The sequence below is a fragment of the Copadichromis virginalis genome, linkage group LG7, assembly GCF_057382275.1.
Source record: "Copadichromis virginalis isolate Kocher_CV1m ecotype Utaka linkage group LG7, C_Virginalis_male_GT1.1, whole genome shotgun sequence".
NCBI lineage: Eukaryota > Metazoa > Chordata > Actinopteri > Cichliformes > Cichlidae > Copadichromis > Copadichromis virginalis.
Window position 1 is genome coordinate 48,144,156 of NC_140624.1, and position 22,165 is coordinate 48,166,320.

Genomic DNA, 22,165 nt, shown 5'->3' on the forward strand with positions numbered 1-22,165 from the left:
TTTTCCATTGGCTGCTTTTTCTTTCATTTTCACAGATAACACAGTCTGAGATGCATGAAATGGTACTTTTGCACCGGAGAGGTAAACCGGGAAAACTATCCATAGCCGATGAACAGCCATGCTCTTAATCCAGCAATGACCTGAAACTAGACCTCAGAGGCAACCTTTAGTTGACAAATCTACTGTTTGCAGAAATGTTCTCAGTGGAAGAGTGGCTGTCATGAATCCATTCTTGAGGAAGGGAAATGGCTGAAAGGAAAGGCTGAGGTATGATAAATTACACAAGAACTGAATCAGTGGCAACAGGTCCAAATGTAAAGGTTTTCATTCAAATTGTCCTCCATGTACGGAGGAAGTCAGGGGAGAAGTAAAACAGTGAGCCCCTACAGCCATCTGTAAAACACCGTGGATCAAAAAAAAAAGCAGCATCAGATTTGCAATACCATACATTTGCAGTGCATTATATTGCCATACAATCCGGAAAGCACCAGATTGGCTATGGCTTCATTTTACAGCATGGCAATGATTCCAAACACACAGCCAATGCAGTAAAAGCATACCTGGACAGACAATGGAACACCTTTAGTCATGGACTGGCCTCCCAGAGCCCCAGACATCAACATTATTGAAGTAGCATTGGATCATTCTGACAGAAAACTGAATAAAAGTCAGCCACCATCTAAAAAAGATCTTTGAATATCTTTCAAGAGTCTTGGAGAACTATTCTTGTAAACTACTTAAAGAAATTACAAGAAAGCTTACCTAGGAGGGCTCAGTCTATGTTGAAGAATAGAATCATACTAAATATTTATTTTTATATAAACTCTGCTTTTGCTGTACATACTTTAATAATACTGTGGTAATTCAACAAACTGCTACACTTACTTCCTATATTCCTGTCAAAAAATGAGTTTGGCACAGTACTGTAGTTCAAGATGATGGACAGATGATAAAGAACAGGAAGACATTTAAACGTTTTCAATCTTGCATTAGGTGCCCGAAGCTTTTCAAAAAGGTTAACTCTTCAGGTGTTTACAGAGTCAGCCGTGTTGCAAGCGGTATTGATTTCCTCTCTATCCCAAAACATCAAGTAAAATAAAAAAGGAAGATCATCTCGTGTGACAAAGCGTAGCAGCTTGGAATTATCTCCCTTGAACGTGCAAGCACAATGCCACACAATTTCATGAATTAGTGAGATAGCTCAGTACATGGCATTCAAAAACTAAATTAAAAACTGGGATTAAGATCCCATATTTTAAGTAAAATGGTGGTGCACTGGTAAATCACAAAGTCAAAGCATTTGGAAATGAAAGCATGTGTTTCCTAATATATATGAAAATGACTAAGGAAAAAAAAGGAAAGTGAAGGAGAAGCAGGCTTGCACTTCTTCCACACTGCCCTTTCTGCTCATCTGTTCTCGGAGACACTTGTGGTAATAAATCAAAGCTGTGCAGACAGGCCATGGTGGAGAAGAATCTTGCTGTCCTTTTCCTTCCTTACCTATAACCTCTGACTTTGGTTTGACAAAACTATCAGAAATCTGACATTATCCACGAAACAGACAAGACTATGCTCGTTGTGGATCGGGTGATATTTTGCTAACAGGTTATACTCCAGCACGACAGAAATCCAGCTGTTATGAGAAAGTGGAAAGCACAATGGTAGACTAGTTTACTAGTAGTATCCTAACCAGTTAGGCTAACATTATGTGTCTCTAGCCCCTGAATTCAAACAACAAGGCCATTTCACACCAGCAACAAGAAATTCAGCACAGATGTTTTTCATCACAGATTTGTTTGCTTTAGTCACAAATGGCTAATGTCATGGAACGGAGACATGAGCTGTGTGTGAAATTCCACCCCTATTTAAAATGCACCGCACGGCTTGTTTTCTGACAATATCCACTATACTACTATAATGTTCTAAAAAAAATTCTACGATGCACTAAAAAGCTGAAATGTAAGTTTACTGCTCACTATTGATTGAAATATTGATTGTCCATTATATGAAGAGCAGCATGTGAATGAATAGGGGGTGATTTTCATCGCATTATATTGTTACTATGGGTGGTAATAAACTGCTTCAGAGACAGTTCAGAAATGAGATAGCTCATTTAAGAGTCATTTCCCATATGGGTGTCACGTGGGTTTCAACACCACCCTACACCCGTAGGATACCAGCAGGAGATTATGAGTTTACTCCTTCCAATGTGAGAAGTGAACTTGAGCACAGATTCTTCACAGTTCTTTCCAACTAAGCTTTTTTCTTTGCAAACTAAGTCCTGATAATTATTAGCAAGCACTAATATCTTCGTCAATTACATGTTTTGTTTTGTTTTTTTAAACACAAGCCAATACACTTTCATCCACTCTCACAACACTTTTGACCACGCCTATTTAGGGTTCAGGAAGTGTATACCATTTTCACACAATTTCACACCGGTTTGTACCGGTTGCAATTAGTCATGTTTGCTCCGTCATCTCTGACTGCTTGTACCAAGACATATGGGCTTGTTTTTTTTTTTTTCTTTTAAACTGGAGCACAGCCTCTCTTATCTCCACATCAAATCAACAACAACATAAAAGAAGGCATTTTAAAAAAAAAAATCATAGATATCACACTGTTCTTAATCATGTGAAGAAGATAAATAACAAGTGCTGGTTTCACAGAAGGATGTGTTGACTGTGGTGTTAGACTTTTACCGCTTTGACTTTTACACCGAGAGGTGTTGTTGGCGTTTCCTAAGAGTTTTAGAACAATATTGAAAGAGCGATGCTAAAAGAGAGTGTTGCTGGGTGAGTACATCAATCCAAAACACTCTGCAGTCTGTATAGTTCTGTATAATAGCTGGTGGGTATGTAAAAGGCGAATATATAAAAAAATGATAAGACATACACCTGTAAGGCAATGCGATGTAGTGTGGTAATAAATTGCTTCGTAACAATAAATGGTGTATGTGGTGAGAATTCAACTTTTCTAGCTTCCTCTAGCACAGGGGTGGGGAACTCCAGGCCTCAAGGGCCGGTGTCCTGCAGGTTTTAGATCTCACCCTGGGTCAACACACCTGAATCAAATGATTAGTTCATTACCAGGCCTCTGGAGAACTTCAGGACATGTTGAGGGTGTAATTTAGCCATTTAAATCAGCTGTGTTGGATCAAGGACACGTCTAAAACCTGCAGGACACCGGCCCTCGAGAACTGGAGTTCCCCCACCCTTCCTCTAGCATAAGAAAATCACAATTCAGTTTGTGAGATGAAACAGTGAGGCATGAAATAAATGCACTTCTGATAATAAAACCTCATTTCATTTTTTCTTAACAATTTAATCCCCAAAAGTTGATTCTGTTCATCTGGACGATGATTACATTCTTTTGGGGAAGTAAATCCCCAAAGGAATGATTGTTAACGTCTTGAGGATGCATCAAGACGTTAACAATTTAGTGTATTTTATGAATTCTATAACAACATTTCACAAACTCAACAGCCAATAATGCATTTGTCAAGAAGAAAGAGCTGTTGAGTGGACCAACAAGCAATATAGGGTATAAACTGGACACAGGGAAATCACAGGTGACATCTAGTATCAGCATTTAACCCAGTTCTGACAATTAAAAGGTTTAACAAATATAAAGGTGGTTCTACATTGCTGGCATGTGTACTTTCCTACCCACCTAGCAGCTTATCATGACACATCATGAATGCCAGACTGAAAGGTTTGACTAATTAAAGACAAACACAAGGCCTGACTGAACCATCCGATTGGTCTGTAAGCAAAAGAAAATACAATATTTTTTTTTTATCAGTATAGATTTCACAACTATGACTGTTTAATTAGCAACAGTATTGACAAGTGTATTTGTAAACTTCTCACAGCTATGACAAATACACCTTTTGAGTTAAGCACTTTTCTTAACATATTGTTTTTAATTTAACTTCTGCCTCTATGCTCAGTTGACCTTTTTTAAAAGCCTTGTTAAAATCAATGGTCTCATTTTTTAAAAAAAAAATCCTTTTTCCACACTTTTTCTTTTTAATCTAATTTTTTCAAAACACAAAGCACACAAGTAATGCTTTCAATATGTATTACACATGAGGACCTATTAAAGCTCGTTTTCTTGCTCCACAGCATGTACTCATGCACTGAAAGGGTGAAGCAGCAAATTTGCTAGCTGGCTGACTGGGAGGACAGAGAGGCCTTTCTCACCAGTCAACGGCTGTCCTTAATGAGAATAGAAAGTGATTTACTAGCTTAATGCTCCAGCCCTCAGCCTGCCTGCCCGCCTTTGCTTTACACAGCCAGTTTAGTCGACACTCTTCATACAGAGAATGAAACTGAGACCAGGGAAACAGGGAAAAAAAAGGAGGATAGCAAACTCCTGTCTGAAAACTGCAGTAATGAGATGTTCTCATGGATTCTCAGTCCCCGCATCACTGACTTCCTCCAAGCCCTGCATTTTTCTATCCGTCCTGCTTTTTGCTAAGTTCTCCATGATACTGTGCCATCTGAACAAATCGCAAACTGAATAAATTACATCATTCTGGAATTACTTCCTTTCACTTCATTTTGTTTGGCTAAAAGCTTTTAACAAACATCCCTGTTCCATACTTTCTCTACATCCTGTTACACAGTCACACTTACACCGCGAAGGGGAAATCAAGAGAACATGAATCGCTCACATGATTTGTAAGACTTAAAATGAACAATGAGTAATGCTCCTTTTATACTCATTCTGCTCCTGTTACAAAGTTGTTGTTGGGTTTTTTTTGTGACTGGTATAAGACTGGTGTACTTCCCTGCTATTATGTTCCCTATGATTATCCAATCAGCAATGCTGTATTCAAGACCACTTTTAAATCACAGGCTTTCACTGAGAATCAGATGACCTGTCAGAAACCAGTTATCCACGGATGTGTGAATAAACAGAAAAAAGTGGGATGTTTTGGATCCCCTAAAATCTGCAATGACTAAATGTAGACAACGACACAAACTCTAGGCTAGTGCTTTATCCAGTTAAAGTTATACCGTCTTGCAAAACACGTGTGTTATGAGCTCAAGTGAGAATACCAATTTCATGCATATTTGCAGGGCCAAATTGCATTCCTTGATTGGGAAAGCATACTTAGGGTATGCATGAAATTTAAAATTATGTTTTACCATGAAATAGGAAAGTCAGACAGAAAGAAGGACGAAACAAGAATGAGGGATGGCAGAATAACTTGAGAGTGCCACTTAAAATCGAGTGGCACGGCTTGCGTTTACATACCGTAGTTTTTAAGTTGAGTAGGGAAAGCGAAAAGCGTGTTCTTCATACCTGGACTGGTGGGGATTTTTTTTGGGGGGGGAACACGCCACAAAATTCAAACAGAGTAGAGCAGGTGATTTAACGCCGGGGACAAAATGTGTATAAGCGCGTGATTTGTTTTTATTTGTATCTTTTGGAAATATAGCTGTGTGCACAGCCTATGCGCACAAACGTGCAGCCAAACAGACCGGTTATCGCCATGGAGGGCAAACACAGAACTACAACAGTGTTCTTACCGAGTGTGAAGTAGGGAAGAGCCGTGTTGTCAAGATCATCCATTACGGAAATTCGCCCAGGTAGGTCTGTTCTAACGAATAATAGAAGTCTGGATTCCCCCCCTCCTCCTGCTCCTCCTCCTCCAGTTCCTCCTCCACCAACACCACCTGCTTCAGCAGCACCCCCTCCTCCGACCACGTTCCCCGAGGCTCCGCCGGTGAAGCTGAATTCGTTCTCCCGGAGTACGGGCAGGGTTGAAACGGTGACGGTTTTCACCTCACATGGCGTCTCCGTGTCGCTCTCCCTGTCCCTTTCCTCGTCAGGCGATGTCGCCCCTCTGTTTGCCTGGACAGTCAAGGAGCCTGTTAATAACAGACCCACGAGAAGGACGCGAAGGTGCAGCACTAATATCCTCGCCATCCCGCTCCTTGTGTGTGGTTCTCTCGCTTTGTGGGGCTCATAAGCTGTCCGTTCACTTATAGTACAGTCGCTGCAAAGGAGTCGCGTCCGTCCAGGAGGCGGCAGTACAGGTGTAGTGAGAATGACATCTTTCGGCTCCTTACAGATCCATTTGTGCTCACACGGGGACAACAGATTGCTTACACTTGGATAAACACGTGTCTTTTAAAAGACAGACACGAGGTAGAGGTATCTTGTTATTAGTGCAGGTTCGTGTTTAAACAAACACGAGCAGTAGATGAGTCTTCTGAGTTCACAATAAAGTGTTAAACAACAAATAAAAAAAATAATACTTTTTTTTTCAATACAGCTTTATATGAGTTGAACGTGAGGACAGAGCTGCTATCCCGTCTAAACAAACAATTTATAGCTGAACATCTGTCCAGTTTGTTCTCCATGCAGGCAGTGTAAAGACAGCTCTACTGGTACTCGAAAACAAAGTACAGTTGACCGGAAAGATTACGGTTAAAGCCTAAAGTGCATTCACCACAGAGTGAAATATCCACACTTAAAATAAAAGTTGCATTCCAGATATAAAAAAAAAGTTACACAGAAAAGGTTTAAAGAGAGGCTATAGACTTTCTTTTACTTACTGATTAAAAGTTTGTTTTTATTATATAATGTAGTACACCCCGTGTTCTTACTTGTTTAAGGTTGTTGTTTATTTTTAACTTTATGATTAAAACAACAACTCTTAGGAGTTTCTTCTTTTTCTTTTATGTCTTTTTCTGTATTTGGCTTAGAGATGGACAGAGTCTTTGAGCTCTGTCCGTGGTGCTGACTTGGTCAACCCTGTCCTGCTTGTCAGTGTGATATCACATAGTAATATTGCAAACACTATAAACCTAAATAATGCAACTGAGCAGTTGAAATCTAATTATTTAGAGTTTATTTGACATTTTGTCCTTGAGCATTAAATAATCTCAATTTGAAAAGTTAATTTCATTTAAGAGTACTTAATTTTGCGCCTGTTCAAAGTTCACCTACTCATATTGTGTTTATTTACCTTCATTTTACAATAATAGGGCTCTAAGATCATGAGTGATGTGCCTTTTTGACACACACAGTGTTAGCACATTTAGGAGTGTGAATAGTGATGCTTGCTGCAAGAAAAGGTAAATCTGAATGAGTTAGCATTCCTGGTGCTCATCAGTAGTAGATAATCGTTTATCATTATTTTTAAGTGAGACAAGAATAATGAATATTGACTGCAGTGTTTTTTGTTTAAAAAACGAAATTACTCATGTTTGCTAAAACTAATGCAATTACAATGTTAAATGGCTTTTATGTGCTTAAAAATCAAATGAACAAGAGATTAAGTCATACAACTGAATATTTCTGAATTGATTTAAGTAGTATGTATAGCATACTAGCATTCAAAGAAACAGCAAAACCTCTGAAAACATTTCACTTTCACAAACATTTTCCTTCATTTTGAGATCGGTCAGTGCTGCACAGTTTTCCTAAACAAATTACATTACATGGAATAAATGACACTTATTACATGAAATAAATGACATTTTGCAATGCACAGGTAATTATAGATAACTTGTTACTTTTTACACCTGTTCAACTCCTCACTCATGTAGATATCTAATCAACCACTCACTGTATGTTACGATAACCTTGCTAAAGTTCAAACCAGGCATCAAGATGGGGAAGGAAGATGATTTAATTGATTTTGATGTCTGCTGTTGGTGACAGACAGGCTGGTTTGAGCATTTCAGAAACTGTTCTTCTGGGATTTCCCCACACAACCATCTCTCAGGTTTACAACAAATGGTCCAAAAAAGAGAAAACATCCAGTGAGCAGCAGTTCTCTGGGTGAAGATGCCTTGTAGATGACAGAAGTCTGGGGAAAATGACTTGAGATGACAAGAAGGCAACAGTAACTCAAATAATCACTTAAAGGGAAGACTGGAAAACTGTTGCCTAGTTTCACACGTCTTGATTTCTGCTGCAACATTCGAATGGCAGGGTCAGAATTCTGGCATAAAGAACATAAAAGCATGGATCCATCCTGCCTTGTATCAGAGGTTCAAGCTGCACATGGTGGTATAATAGTGTGGAGGATATTTTCTTGGAACATTTTGAGCCACTTAGTACAAACTGAGCATCACTGAAAAAACACTATAGCTTATCTGAGTATTGTTGCTGACCATGTTTGTTCCTTTCTGACCACAGTGTACCCATCTTCTGATAGCTGCTTCCAGCAGGATGCTGCAGCACGTCAAAAAGCTCAAATGATCTCAGACTGGTTTCTCGAACATGAGAGAATCACTGTATTCAAATGGTCTGCCCAGTCTCCAGACATCAATCCGATGGAGCACCACTAAGATGCGATAAAATGGGATGTCAGTGTCATAACTATGGAGCAAAAAAATCTGTAGCAACTGTGCGATGCTATTATATCATGGACCAAAGATTTTCTAACCAGCTCTGTAATGCTTCATGTTAGTTTTCCAAACTCTTCCTGAGGTTTCCTCAACACTGTGAAAAATATGATTTCTTTTTTCATTTATCTTTCAGCTTTAAGCTACAACTCCAACAACTCTTTCATTTGTTTTTTGCAGAGCATTGTGGGGATCAGCATGGCATGCATGGTCTTTAAGAAGCTGCTGCTTTCGTCATTATGTAGTGTCACTTTTCTCACTTTTCTGGTGTTACAGTAATGTGGAGAAAGCATCCAGTGACACCTTTTGCTTTGTTTCTCTCCATGGACCAAACATAGAGCACAAAACACAGTCTTTTTGTTTTCTTTCTTTATCTATAATTTTCAGTCACAATGTCTGCTTCAGTACCAACATTTGCACTCATGTCTGCACATGTGCGTATTCACACAATAGCTGGTAAGAAGGGCCATGTTTGCAACTTCTTTTACAGACCACTCGTGACTGCAGACACTTTGTGAGACACATGCATATTGTATCATTTTCATGTATGCCACTAACTGTGACACTCAAGCACCAGTTACCTTAATGTGTTTCCTCTCTCCTCCTGACTGAACGCAGCTTAACCCTAGTCAAACTGAGCAGAAGTGGTTGCAAATTAACATATGTTTTTCAAAGGAGCTATCCTTGTGTGTATTGTTTCAACTGCATACAGCAGAAGGACAGCTGCAAGTTTTCTTGTGCCGCGTCAAGTGTCCAGAACACAAGGACAATTCCAAGTGTGCTCTACTGGGTAACTTTGAAATGTCACCTGTGCTCATTTTTAGCAATTCAGTTCAATTCAGTTTTATTTATATAGTGCCAAATCACAACAACAGTCGCCTCAAAATGCTTGTTTTGTACGGTAAAGACTCCACAGGAAGACAGGGAAAACCCCAACATTCAAACAACCCACTATGAACAAGGACATAGTTCACTTTGTATGCATAGTAAGCCTATGAGTATGGCACATTCACTCCAAGCAAACCAGTAGAAAATCTAGCAACCAATTTATTTATATAATTTAATTCAATTTAATGTAGACTTGTCCCATACATGAAGCAGTAGTCAGAGTTGTTGACTTTATAGTGTATCCCATAATTGTGTATCCAGTATCTCCTGCACCATTATTATTTAAACCTATTACAGATGCAAATACCAGTAAGCTGAAATCAAAACATTTCTTAGCATATCCTCATTAGAGACACTGGTATAGACAGAAGTTACACTTCTAAACTAATATCACACAATTGTAAACATTTATGTTCTTATTAAATGTACCTATTAAATAGCCACAGTGCTGGTGGAAAAGTCTGTGAACTGCTGATTTGGTAAATGGTAAGCCCTTGTAACAACTTAAAACAATGTACAATGTTCAAGAGAAATGTGGTCAGCTTCTTTCTTACAGTGTGACTTTAGCTTGGCCACATGAATGACCTAAAGGTCAACCCAGGTTGTGTTAGTGTCTGGGCTTTTTAAAGTCATTCTTATTTACTATAGTGATTAATGTCCTCGTCATGCTGCAACAAACAAATAATACAGAGGTTCAGCTGGGGGGCAGACAGTCTGACATCATCCTGTATGATGTCTTGATAAACTTGTGATTTAATTTTACCCTAGATGACGGCAAACTGTCCATGCCCAGAGGCAAGCAGCTCTAAATGGGTGATGTTTTCAAGCTGCTGTCCAGCATTCAGCCTCAGTTTCATCAGTCCATTAAAACAGTTTCCCTTTAGTGTAGAGTCTGTGTCCTGGCACTGACATGCTACAACACTACTGGGACTGTATTGTTTTTTATTCAGTAACGTATAGTTGGTGCTACCTAACTACCTACCTACCTATCTATCTATCTATCTATCTGGGGCTCACATGCTTTTTCCAACTTCAATTGGGAATATCTGAATGATATATTTATTAAGCACAAAATAGCTGTAACTTATATGACCAAAAGTCTTAATGCATAAACATTTAAAATTAAATCATATTAGCAAGGGCTTGCAGTGTATGACTTTTAGCAATAATGAATAACAACACTTAATGCTGCCCGGTGTCTCCCAAAGCTGTAGGAATGCAATACAAAACTAAAAACTCCTACTTATCCAGCCAGTTTTAATTGTAATGTTGACCCCTGTGTCTTCTGTTCTGGCAATGCTGGAACAATTACACAGATTACACAGATTATTCATGCATAAACACCACAAAACCTCTTCCCAACCAAAAATTGGATTATTACTTGTTTAAACCCGTTTAACTCTTTCAGCTGATCCTGCAATGTGTTGACCTTAGTAACTAAGTAATGCCTGGTTCATTCTTCCACTGTTTATTTTATTAATCTGTATTTATTATTATTTAGTCAGTTTGTTTGAGAATTATGCTCATTGTGAGGGACAATACTCAGTACTTCTGCTAAGATTTGGAAGCAAATCTAAAATTAACTGTGCAACAGTGGTGTTGCAGTTTATTATGTGGGCAGGAGGTGACATACATGTCTAAGTCAACAAAACAGAAAAATAACAGACAACTTCGACACTGTCAAAACTATACAGCTGTTAACTTTGCTCATAAACCTTGAGAGGCATGGACATACTTTCTCAGTTCTACTGTTTTCTTATCTTTCCCTCACATCTCTTGCTCTCAATTTTTAAATAAGAGAAGCAGCAACAGAGTAAAATAACAAAGGAAAAGATGAAAGCTGGAAAGTAGGACAAACAAAGAGATAGTAATGATAAATGAAATGAAACCCAAGCATAGTTGCTTGCAAAGTCAGTCTCTCTGTTAGTTTCTGTTTCTCGTTTAAATCAACTTAAATACACATATCAGAACTGACGCACACTAAAAACTATACTGCACAGTTCAGTTTTTAAACTCCGTAATTTTCAGTATCACATAACCAAGGCTATTTTTGCACTGCAAAAAACTCAGTTTTATTTGCAGGGACTATAAAGTAATCTTGTGTGCACGTTTTTCATTTGTTTTTGTTTTGTTTTTTACTCTTTTTTTTGCTTTTGGTTGCTGATACCACACAGAATCATCTTTATACACTCAAATAACAGCTCATTAGTCATTTTCCACCAACAGTTTCTATATTACCTTCAAGGGATGAATAATTTAACGCATTAGTAAAGTATATTTCTAAATTTTAATCCCAGAAATAAGCTGGATTCATATGATATGGCCTTTGCAGATGATGTGCAAATTATTTCCCAATCGAGTCATTTCTATCCGCTGCATCCTTTAGATTAAATGCTGGCTCCAGGCACATAAGTGTAAACATGCTGATAATCAGTATTTCAACGTCCTACTCTTTTTTAAAAGTTTTTTGCTTCTCTTCCATGATTCTAAGAATCTGTATTCCTAGTCTTTAGTCTCCAACTGGTAAAACTAAACATTATCTTTATTATGTTTCTAATGATACTCAATCCTTAAATTGCTGTTCAAGTTCAGCTGTTCCTGTCTCTAATCCATACTTTAAAGCTTACATCAAGTCACTGCCACATTTCCCCCTTTCCCTTCTGTGTAAATCTGACATTTTAGTCAGTCTGTCATAATGATTTCCTGTTTGAATAGTTGGCTACAAAGATTAGCCTAAATGGCAAATCTGACAAGCTTTGCTGTCCTGTTATAGTGAAAGTGCTGACACTGTGAAGAGCTCCTCTGCGAGCCCATAGAGAATAAGCCATAGTTTTGCAGACATGACCTCTTTTGTTGATAGATTTCATTGAACACTGTCTGCCTTTAATGGGCAAACAGTAACAAGACATCACATGGGACTGATTGATTTTAGTGTATTCAGTAAGGTGGTAGAGAGCTGCAAGTAGCAACCCAAACAAGGGTATGGAAAGGAAAACGGCATCATTATGAGCTAGTGGAGAGCTTTTAAACGCACTGTGGTTGGTTATATGAGATTTATTGCTGAGGAAATTGCTCCGACCTGAATGCCGTGGCAGCATCTTACTCTCTTGAAATTGAATTTGATAGACAACAACTGAACGTCCACTGCACCTAGACAGAGATGGATAAACAGATTTCCCTGGCATAATGACCAAAGGACTTGACCTTTTGTGTCACCGTTCCCCTGCTCTGGCAAAGGTGGTGGATTATTTTGTCATGTCAGAAAATGATTGAAGTCTGCCTCCCACTCTTTGAGTTAGGTGTTAATGCTGGGTTTAAATAATGGCAGTGGGGTGTAGCTGTGTGCCAAAGCCCAGCCTTAAAGTTCCAGCCTGATAGTGTGAATCCTGGCTAAGAAGAGTAAATTTGGATTGTGAAGGAAGATGAACACTGCTTTCTGCTTCAAATATTTAAGCTGACCCCTGTAAAGCCAGCTATAAAAGACTGTGGTTATACAGATCAGTCTGTAAATGTGCATAAATGAGTGGGTGTGAAGCACTAACAGTTTAATGACCTGTGCAAGCAACACTCACCACAGTTAGAGGGCTGAAATGGGATTGAGATCCCATGGGTGCCACAGGAATAGCATGAGCATGGATATATGTTTTCTAAAGTGGGTGGGTGGGCATACAGCAGGAGCTTGTGAACTAAGCGTATGATGAGATTTTGTGTATTAGTACGAGGAGTAATCATGACTGCATCCAACCGTCTACTTTTCATGTATGATATACCTTTTGAAAATCAGCCATTTGTTAATGAAAATTAATCAGGCCTACCCAGTGCTTGTTTTGAACAAACCCACAAATGTCAACCACATGCTGGCATTAGAGGAAATGTCAGGGGAGGATCACTAAAGTCATTAGGATTTATCCTCTGCGCACCATGGATATCTGCATTTCACCCCCACGAAGAAAAATCAAATAAATAAGTAAATGAGAAGTTGTGATCCACATGGTGGCACTAAAAGAAAAGACAGGAATCGCCGAAATCAGGACAATTTATCCTCGAGGAGCAATGCAGTGTCGGTGCTAAATGTCACAGCAATCCATCTAGCTGTTGTGAAATCGCGGTCTGGACCAAAGTGCTGAACCATCGGACATTTCCCCGTGTACAGCTGCGGCTAAAAAAAGCTGTGTCACAAAATCAACAAAGTCACGAAACTAGAACTACTTCTTGTTCTTTTTGCTTATTTGTATGAAGTAGAAACAGTCCTGAGAGCTCTGCTGGCAGTGCTTTCCTGCGCTATCTTTGCTAATTGATTAGTTTAAGTTATCTGGAGACTGCCCCAGTTCTGCAGGTGTAAACAAAGAGCTCCTCAATTAGAAACTGGGTTACACCTGGAGGACAAAAACACAACCACACACACACCAGCACAACGCACTTAAGCACAGAGCAAATATCGTCTCACAAATTGGTTTAGTGGGTGCGGAGCACACATCCCAGCAAATGTGTACAGACGGCTACTGATAAGTCTTTTTTAGTTCAAAGTACAGAAACTTCAAATCAGTTCCCCTAATTTGTGAAGTGATGTAACACATGTGTGGGATGGACCGCAACACATTTTATGGCTCTCCAAAATAGCTTCCATCAGCACTTGTTCATTTTATGAAATTAGTGAAGATAAGTGTGTTGGGATGTAATTATGAGTATTTCAGTTTAATCTGCAGATTCCTTCTACTGAGTGAACCCCCCAAGGAACAGCTAGGTGAGTTTTTATAGCAGCATCAGCACTTTGTTCACTAAAAAGCATTTTTGTTCTTGTCCTCCACAGAGGACCTCTGAACTTCCTGCATTTTTCACAATAGCATGTCAGCTCTCTGACTGATGCACGGGAAAAGAAAAGAAAAGTCAGGGAGGATTTGACATATGAAAAAGATAAGGAGGCAAGAAAAGTTATCTAACAATCACAGGTAAATAAATGTTTAAATTAATTTAACACATTTTTAAGGTTTGTTGTTGAGTTCACTGGTTAAAATAAACCATCATTTTCCCCCATAAAGTGCATTGTCCTCCACTTGCTGTTGGAAAATGTTTTTGAGTGAATTCAAAAGCAATGAATCAACTTGAGAGCATAACATAATGTGTGAATGAGGGGTGGGCGAGTCCTGTCGGAGTTGCTGCAGTACTGGTGTGGTAAACATTATTTATGAAACAGGACAGTAACATATGCTGCACAGAAGTGGCGTATGGTGACTTTTACAGAAAGACAAGCAGAGACAATGACATCATCCTCCTTTTTTATAGAATAACAAACATAGGAGGTCAGCTTGCTGCACTCTTCCTTAACGTCTTCACCTTTCTGTACTCATTCCTGGCTTAAGACTTGTATAATATTATGACTCCTGTAGCTATCATCTAAATATTTACTATTGTCTGACAACCAGGAGTCCTGGAGGAGCTTTTTAGAACCACTCTTTTTGCTAGGTTACAACAAAACACTATGAAAACACCACACTACACATACAACCTTGTCACGGACAAACTTTCAAATGTAAAAGCACTTATTCTGAAGAAAAAACGTTTCCCATCAGTGTTATATGGAGATATTTAATGTTGAGCTCATTTGAAATACTTTATATTCTGCTACTCTACATCATTGTATTCTATAAAATCATGTATTTGTAGTGTCTGTCCTTTGAGAACCATGCATCCCTAAAATAAAGCTTGCAGTGAGGTCACAAAAATCGCCCCACACGATGATAGTATAATAAAGATATTTAGTTACACAGCATAACTTAAGTCTCTGCTTGAACCATCTGAAGTTTTTTTTCTGTGAAGGCAGTGAGTCTCCAGAGTCTTCCTGTTCTGGTATTCTATATCTGTTGCAGTAGGACTATGGATCTTATTCATGTCTTCGCTACACTGGAGCCATAGACTGTTGCCATTCACGAACAGGTCCCACATCACTGACAGGCCTGGGCTTTACTGACAGACTCCAAGTGTTAGAAAATCTACCTCTGGATGACCCCACCCTATTTTCATATCCTCCTCCATCATTCCCATTAAGTGCTGCCAGGTCAGCTGTCACCCCTGTTTACCATCCACATCCTGGCCCACTGACTCACCCATCCGTTAGTCCCATTGGTGATGGACAGAGTAGGTGGGACAGTCAGGCAAGGTCAGAAGGATGGCCTTACTGTCATTACTCTGGCCTTGCTTACTGCCATTACTTTCAGTTTTGCCTCCTCTGTTGCCCCTATCCATCTGTCACCACCATTAAGAGCAGTGCAATATATTCCTTCCCTCAGGCATGTTTTATTATAGCATTTAAGCTTGTTGCACTTGAACCCTAATGGAGTTGAAGTTTTTCTGAAAAAGAATGTGAAACTCTGGGCATTCGCAAACATTCCCTTTGTTTTGCTTTTTTATTTGTTTAATCCTTGAAAACTGAAAATTGAAAAGCAAAAAATGAACCGACTGTATTACGTTTTGCCAATCTACACCACAAAATCCAATTAAAAGTTTGAAACTATTTTACACTGTAAAGAATCTTACCGTCGTCAACAATGTAAGAGAAAGTACGTAAATATTCATTTTAACTTGCGTCAGAGGAAAGAGATAATTTATCATTCTTATAAGTTGCAGTTTTTTAAAATTCATTAATATACACTGCTTCTTTTTTTAATATTAAAAATGTAATATTGCTGTTGAAGTTACAAAACTTAGTTCAGTGTTGCACTGGGTAAGATCTATTGACTATTCTTAACTGCATCTGAAAGTGCTTCCTCTTTCCTCTAGTCATACAATTTCCATCCATTATGGAGCTGATGCAATTCATTGTGCAGCACTGGACTACAGAAATGAGTTTGGCCAGGAAACATTGGTTACTTTATGTTAATAAATAAGTAAGATGAGATTTTTTTTTCTTGTTTATATTTTCTGATAGCTATTTTAAATCTGCCATCCATCTTCTTGTGTTTATCCAATTCAGGATTATGGTTGGTCTGAAGCCTTTACTAGCAGCCATAAAGCGAATATTTCTATTTAAGTTTCCCAAACCAAGAAATGGTTATGTACTATGTGTTGTTATAGACTTGTCTACTAAAACTAATTATACAAATTTAAAAAGAACAGCTCTTTCTTCTTGTCATTGCCTACTATTCAAATCAGTTAGTGTGGATGGTGGTGATTTACCACTGAAACTGAGGTTATGTCCTGTGCATACATTTCGATTCATTTAATCTTTATTTAGAATCCTGCAACACAGTTATACTATCGGATCCTTGGTCTTATCTAAAGGCCAAAGGTGATGCTATCGAGACACTGCAACTCTAAGATAGCTAAATGCAAGATTAAAATCACTGACTCGATTAAATCTCACTTTTATGAAAGTCTTGTTTTATCTGTATTGCACAATCCGTTATCTTCTGCTACTTTTAGCATTGTTGAACATTCATCTACAGTTGTAAAGTTTGGATAACAAAGAAAAAGAAAGTATAATGATGATTATAACACAATAAAATAGCTTCATTCTAAAGCACAGCGTGTAACAAGGTAGGATATGTTTTTCTTCAGGGCTAGTTCTTCACTGTAAGTGAGCTCTGCCATTAACATTAGATCTCATGTTGCTCAGTTCACATGAGCTTATGTAACTCCTCTTCACCTGACACAGAAATGATGTACGGTACAGGATTTCAAATGAGGGAGAGGGAAAGGACCAGAGTTAGTAATGGTGCAAAGATTATTAGAGAGCTACTGTATCTCTTTCATCTAGTCATGATGAATTCTGGGATATACTCCAAGACCCCAGACCTAATTTGCAGAACCTGACATGACCCTCCTCCACACACTGCCTGCTGTAAAATCTATTGCTTCAAACTAATTAGATGGACACAGGGCCCAATTAGAATAACTGATAATTAATGCTGTGACTAAATGTGCATTTTGTGTGTGTGTGCGCGCGTTTACGTGTGTGTGTAGAGAGATTTTCTTTCCCTTCTGGGAGGCAGGATCCAGAAAATTTTTTCCCAATAATCTATTTTTACATTCATTAACAGTGATGACTTTAGGAATGCCGTGACGCTGCTCTCTCTTTCATTTTTGTTTTCTTGTTTGGATTTTTTGTACTAGAAGATAAATTTGTGCAAAAAATCCGAGTTTACTTTCTCTCATTTTCTGTTGGATTTTTAGCTTGTGATGGAGTGATAAGTTAAAGTTTGGCAGAGGGCAAATGGTCATCTTCTTCTCATGAGTTTATTTGACAGGCAGAATAAACAAGACAACATCTGCATTACAAATGCTTGTTTTCAGTTGGAGAGAGCAGTCATACAGAGAAAGATAATTGAGATGCAAAACATGCAACGTTACAACAAACCTAGGAAAAAGCTCCGTCTAGATTATATTTAATTATTAAAATGTCCACATTTGTGTACTTTAATAGAAAATCCTCACCAAACAGGGGAGTAAAGTCTACCTTTCTTATTAATGAATTTGCTTCTCTTCATAAACAAAAATGATGTCTGAATGATAATAATGGTTTCAAAGTCTTACTGATGTCTGGTACATACTCAAGGTTTTGATGAATGAGTGCCAGCTGAGGAATCCAACATGTGAGTGATCGCAGCACAAATGAAATGCATAAATCACATTATTATTCCATGACTGGGCATTTCTATAGGTATCTAGTGGCTCATTCTATCTAGTAGTGCAAAAATATGAAATATATATATATATATATATATATATATATATATATATATATATATATATATATATATATATATATATATATATATATATATACATATACAGACCAATGTACAATATTTAATTTACAATTTTTGCACTTAAATATTTGACCAATAGGAGGTCAGTTCAGGTTACTTATGGATTTACGTTATATTTAGTGCCATGTTTTGTCTTCAGTGTTCGTATACTGCAAGTACACACACCTGCTTTTTCATGTCAGTGCTGACTTGCATTTATGTAGCTTTAAAGATAACTCTGGTTGGACTTTTTCCTGAAATCTCTCTCCGTATGTAGGCTGCACCACTACTCTGCAGGTTGCACTCTGAAAACCTACACTTTAGAAAAACGAGAGAAGCAGTTGGAGTTCATGCAAGATCCAATGACGACTACTGCTACTTTTTTTTCTTTTTTTTTCCTGCTACTTTTTTTCTGAACTTAAATTTTACATAACTCGCAAAAATGACTTGCAAAAACAAAAATGAACAGAAAATCCAATATATCACATATGATGAAAATGTTGCTGGTAATCTGCAAGAGTGGCATGTGATGATGTTTACTTGTTTTTGTTTTTCTACTAGTTTGTTGGAATGCTTTTATACAATCACACGAAGGATTTCTCAGTCTTTTGACAAGTAAAAAATCAAACCACATCAACTTACTGTATGTTCAGGTGAGAGGAGTTTGATGTATACATAAACAACAACAAACTAATGTTAGTAGTCTTAGTATTAACATTATTATTAGTATCACGTTTTGTGTTGTATAAGCTCTAAGCATTACAGCCTCTGTAGGCCATGCTAGAGTTGGCTGGGGGAGCTGCAGCCATGAAGAGGACCAACTACCAGCTTGAGCACATTTATCCACTTGGATTATCTCCTCAGTATAACACCAGCTGACTCATATAGAATATGCAATAAATCAAGCACTCACTTTGCTGCTGGCCACATTAGTTCAGCATTAGTTCAGTGAATTTGTATGAACTTAGACAAGGCCTTCAACAAACCCAACAAAACCATAAATGTGATGTGTGACATGCCATATGTTTTGCAACATTTTCTACGTGCATCATGGAAGGATGTTGTGTAACTGCTGGCTTTGGACTCAAAATAACAGACAAAATGACACTAAAAGGTTTAACAAAAATCAGGTTTTTAATATGCTTATTCTAAAGATATGCTGGCTTAACCACAATATATAAACCACTGTTTATTTTAATGCTGGTTGGAGGGAACAGGAAGTGGGAAAGAGCTTTGGCAGAGGCACTTACTATTTATTCTGAGCACTGTGCATCTGCAAATGTAATTTTACCTTCCTTTTTTTATTCAGTGGAAAAAAATCAAATGACATTGACAAAGATAAAAGAAATACTACATAGCAAAATATCTTTAGATGAATTCTTTCAGCTGTATTTCATTAAAGTGTTAAGTAAATGTTCTTATTTTGCATTTGAGTAGTCTAAATAATAAAAAACAAATTATGTAAGGAGTTTAGTTGAGTGAATTCATTTTAAATATATAACACATGAAAGGTAGATAAAAAATGTACATTCTAACAGATGTCTTGGAAATAATTATAGTTGCTCAGCTGCAGATATCAAAAATATAAGAGACCTGGTTGATACAACGGAAAACCCATTTTGATTCTTTGCTTACACACTCTTCAAACATTCCTTGTAAAGTAATATATGTTTTTGAGGGAAGACTGGAGAGGGGTCATGAGAAGTCAAGCTGTAAACACTTGGCTGGTCAAAACAGTGTTGAAGGGTTTGGGAAATGGGACAGTGTGAAGCATCGCACATTATTCCCCATTTGTGGGGGGAAATAGCATCTGGTGAAGTGGACCTGGTGAAATGAAGGGTAGTAATGTTGAACACTACCAATATTTTGTACACCAATATGTAGATTGCAACTGAGAGATTCTACCTTTCAAATGTGACCAGCAGTAACAGCAATTACACACAGTGGTAGTGATGAACAAGAAAACAGCAATTATAAAACATGCTGTGCCATGCATTCACATGCATGATGCATGTATTAAGTCTATTTGTTGAACATTTTGCATAATTCATTGAAGCATTCAAGCCAAATCCCATATAATATTCTAAATAATTTATGTATTCTCACTCAAGCTGGAATTACTATGCAGTGAAAGTGTCATTGTACTGGTTTTGTACTTGCTTAAGATGCTAGGGCAACCATGTTATACAGTATTATAATGGGTGTGAAGACAAGGGCAATGACCAACTGTAAACAATAAAAAGCTGCAGCACTACAAAGTGAAGACGGGTGGTTTCAGCATGCATATTATTTCTGTGTCCGTGCTGAGTTAAGGTGTTCTCATTCTCAACCAACAGGGGGCAATGTTGCTCTGTCATTAAACTGATCGCTTGCCACAGAGACTCCGGTGCTGAATCTGTGGAGTACAGTGGGAAGGTTGACAAAAGAAGAAAATATAGCAAAACAAATGAATAAAACCACCAGAGGAGATAAGTCTTGGCCAGAGCCAAATGACTTCAGGCAGCTTCATTTGAACTGCTAAATCAGATTTTATGCTGAAATTGTTCAATAATTAGGGAATACAGTGAGGCTATCGTAAATGTCAGGCTAAATATATCAGCACAAGCAATCAGATCCAGGTACAGCACCGCAGAATACTGTGCAAGTCTTGTCTGTGGGAGCAAGTCATGAAGTGGATGTTGTGTTTGTGTCATCTCTTTTACCAGCTGAATGGCTGCCCGTTCCCTTCTGCTCTGAAGAGAAAGAGGTTGCAGTGCTGGGGTGCGGTTTCTGAAGATGATCCTGAGGGCCCTTTTTTTGCACTCTCTTCAGCAATGCAATCTACCTTTTGTTGCTCTCCACTAAAGGGACAATGCCATACTCCAGCCTCAGCCTCAGTAAAAAAGAAAAAAAGGAAAAACTGACAAGATCCTTGTAGACTGACTAGAAGAGTCAGAACAAGAGCCATGAAGAGGCATTTTTGAGCAAATGCTCAATGTGGATGTGAGTTGGGGTCAGAGTCAAGGTAAAAGCCTATGTGATGGTGGTCACTATTGGGACCTTTGCCCATAGAAGCAGATTATTAGTTTCACTGATTTTGTCCCTTTTATGATTTTATTTAGTAGAATGGTTGAGGTCTTTTTTTCTCATGGGACCCAAGGTTCATTATAAAGTACATGTATGTTGCTGCATATGCTGAATTGTAATATAAAATAACACAGAGGCCGCAAAGAATAAAACATAAAAGAATTTTTTTTGGCAGTCATATTAAATATACAATATACAAATTTGGAAAATTGAAGGAAAACCTTTATGAATGAGTGAAGGAAAAAACAGATGCAAACACTTCTTCATAGATGGGGCACGTTGGGCAGTTGATGTCCAATTAACCCATTAAAGATATCACAAACACTTTAAGTGATGCTTATCCCTAATAGGGCTCCTAATAGCGCTTTATCTTGTCTGCCCTTTTTGCCTTCTTGTTTCACACTATTCCACCAAGATCATCACACAGTTGTGATTAGAAAAGTAAGGTAGCTTGCAAAAGCTGAAGGTGAAACATTCACACAAAAAGCTCTGCTAACTTTGCGCTGGTTCAACAATGACACCCCTTATCTTATGAAAATGGAGAAGCCGTGAATAAAACATGAGGTCATAATTTTTTTTATAGCTTCTACAATCCCTCATACATGGCTAGAATAGCTAACAATCAAAGAGTCAAGAGATGAATGCAGTGGGGAGTGACTCTCTTTTGAAGTTGTTTCTCCCTAGCTAGTTCTGAAGTGCTTTGAAAAGAATGATGGAAATACTGGAATACTGGACCAAAGGATGTTTGCCACCAATACCCCAGCCTTCCACCCCACCCCACATACACACACAGAAGATCAGATTTTCTACTGTACTTTTTTCTATTTACTTAATGGAAAGTGGACATCTTAGTATTCAGTAGAGTTTCTGAGGGGTGATTTGCACATCAATGCTCTCTAAGTGGCTACAAAACAATATGTTTTTTATGATTTGAAAGCCCACTGATGTGCATGAAATAACTTTGACTTTTAAGTCCCTGTGACTGATGTCGTGATACTGTCAGCGAAACAGATTTTGGTGGCTGTTAGTGGAGTTTTGTGTGCATTTTGATTGTTGAACATGGGATTGGGTCTCTCTGTGGATACTTGTTTCAAA

At 38.1% G+C, this 22,165-nt stretch overlaps 1 protein-coding gene across 1 annotated transcript in view; it reads right to left on the bottom strand.

Moving 5' to 3' along the window:
• astn2 (astrotactin 2) overlaps window positions 1–6,052 on the bottom strand; it is a 295,633-nt gene extending 289,581 nt beyond the window's left edge. Inside the window, exon 1 of the mRNA XM_085463840.1 lies at window positions 5,541–6,052. Coding sequence (XP_085319966.1) covers window positions 5,541–5,940 — 400 coding nt within the window. The 5' untranslated portion in view covers window positions 5,941–6,052. The remainder of the gene's footprint in view (window positions 1–5,540) is intronic.
• Window positions 6,053–22,165: the final 16,113 nt, after the last annotated feature.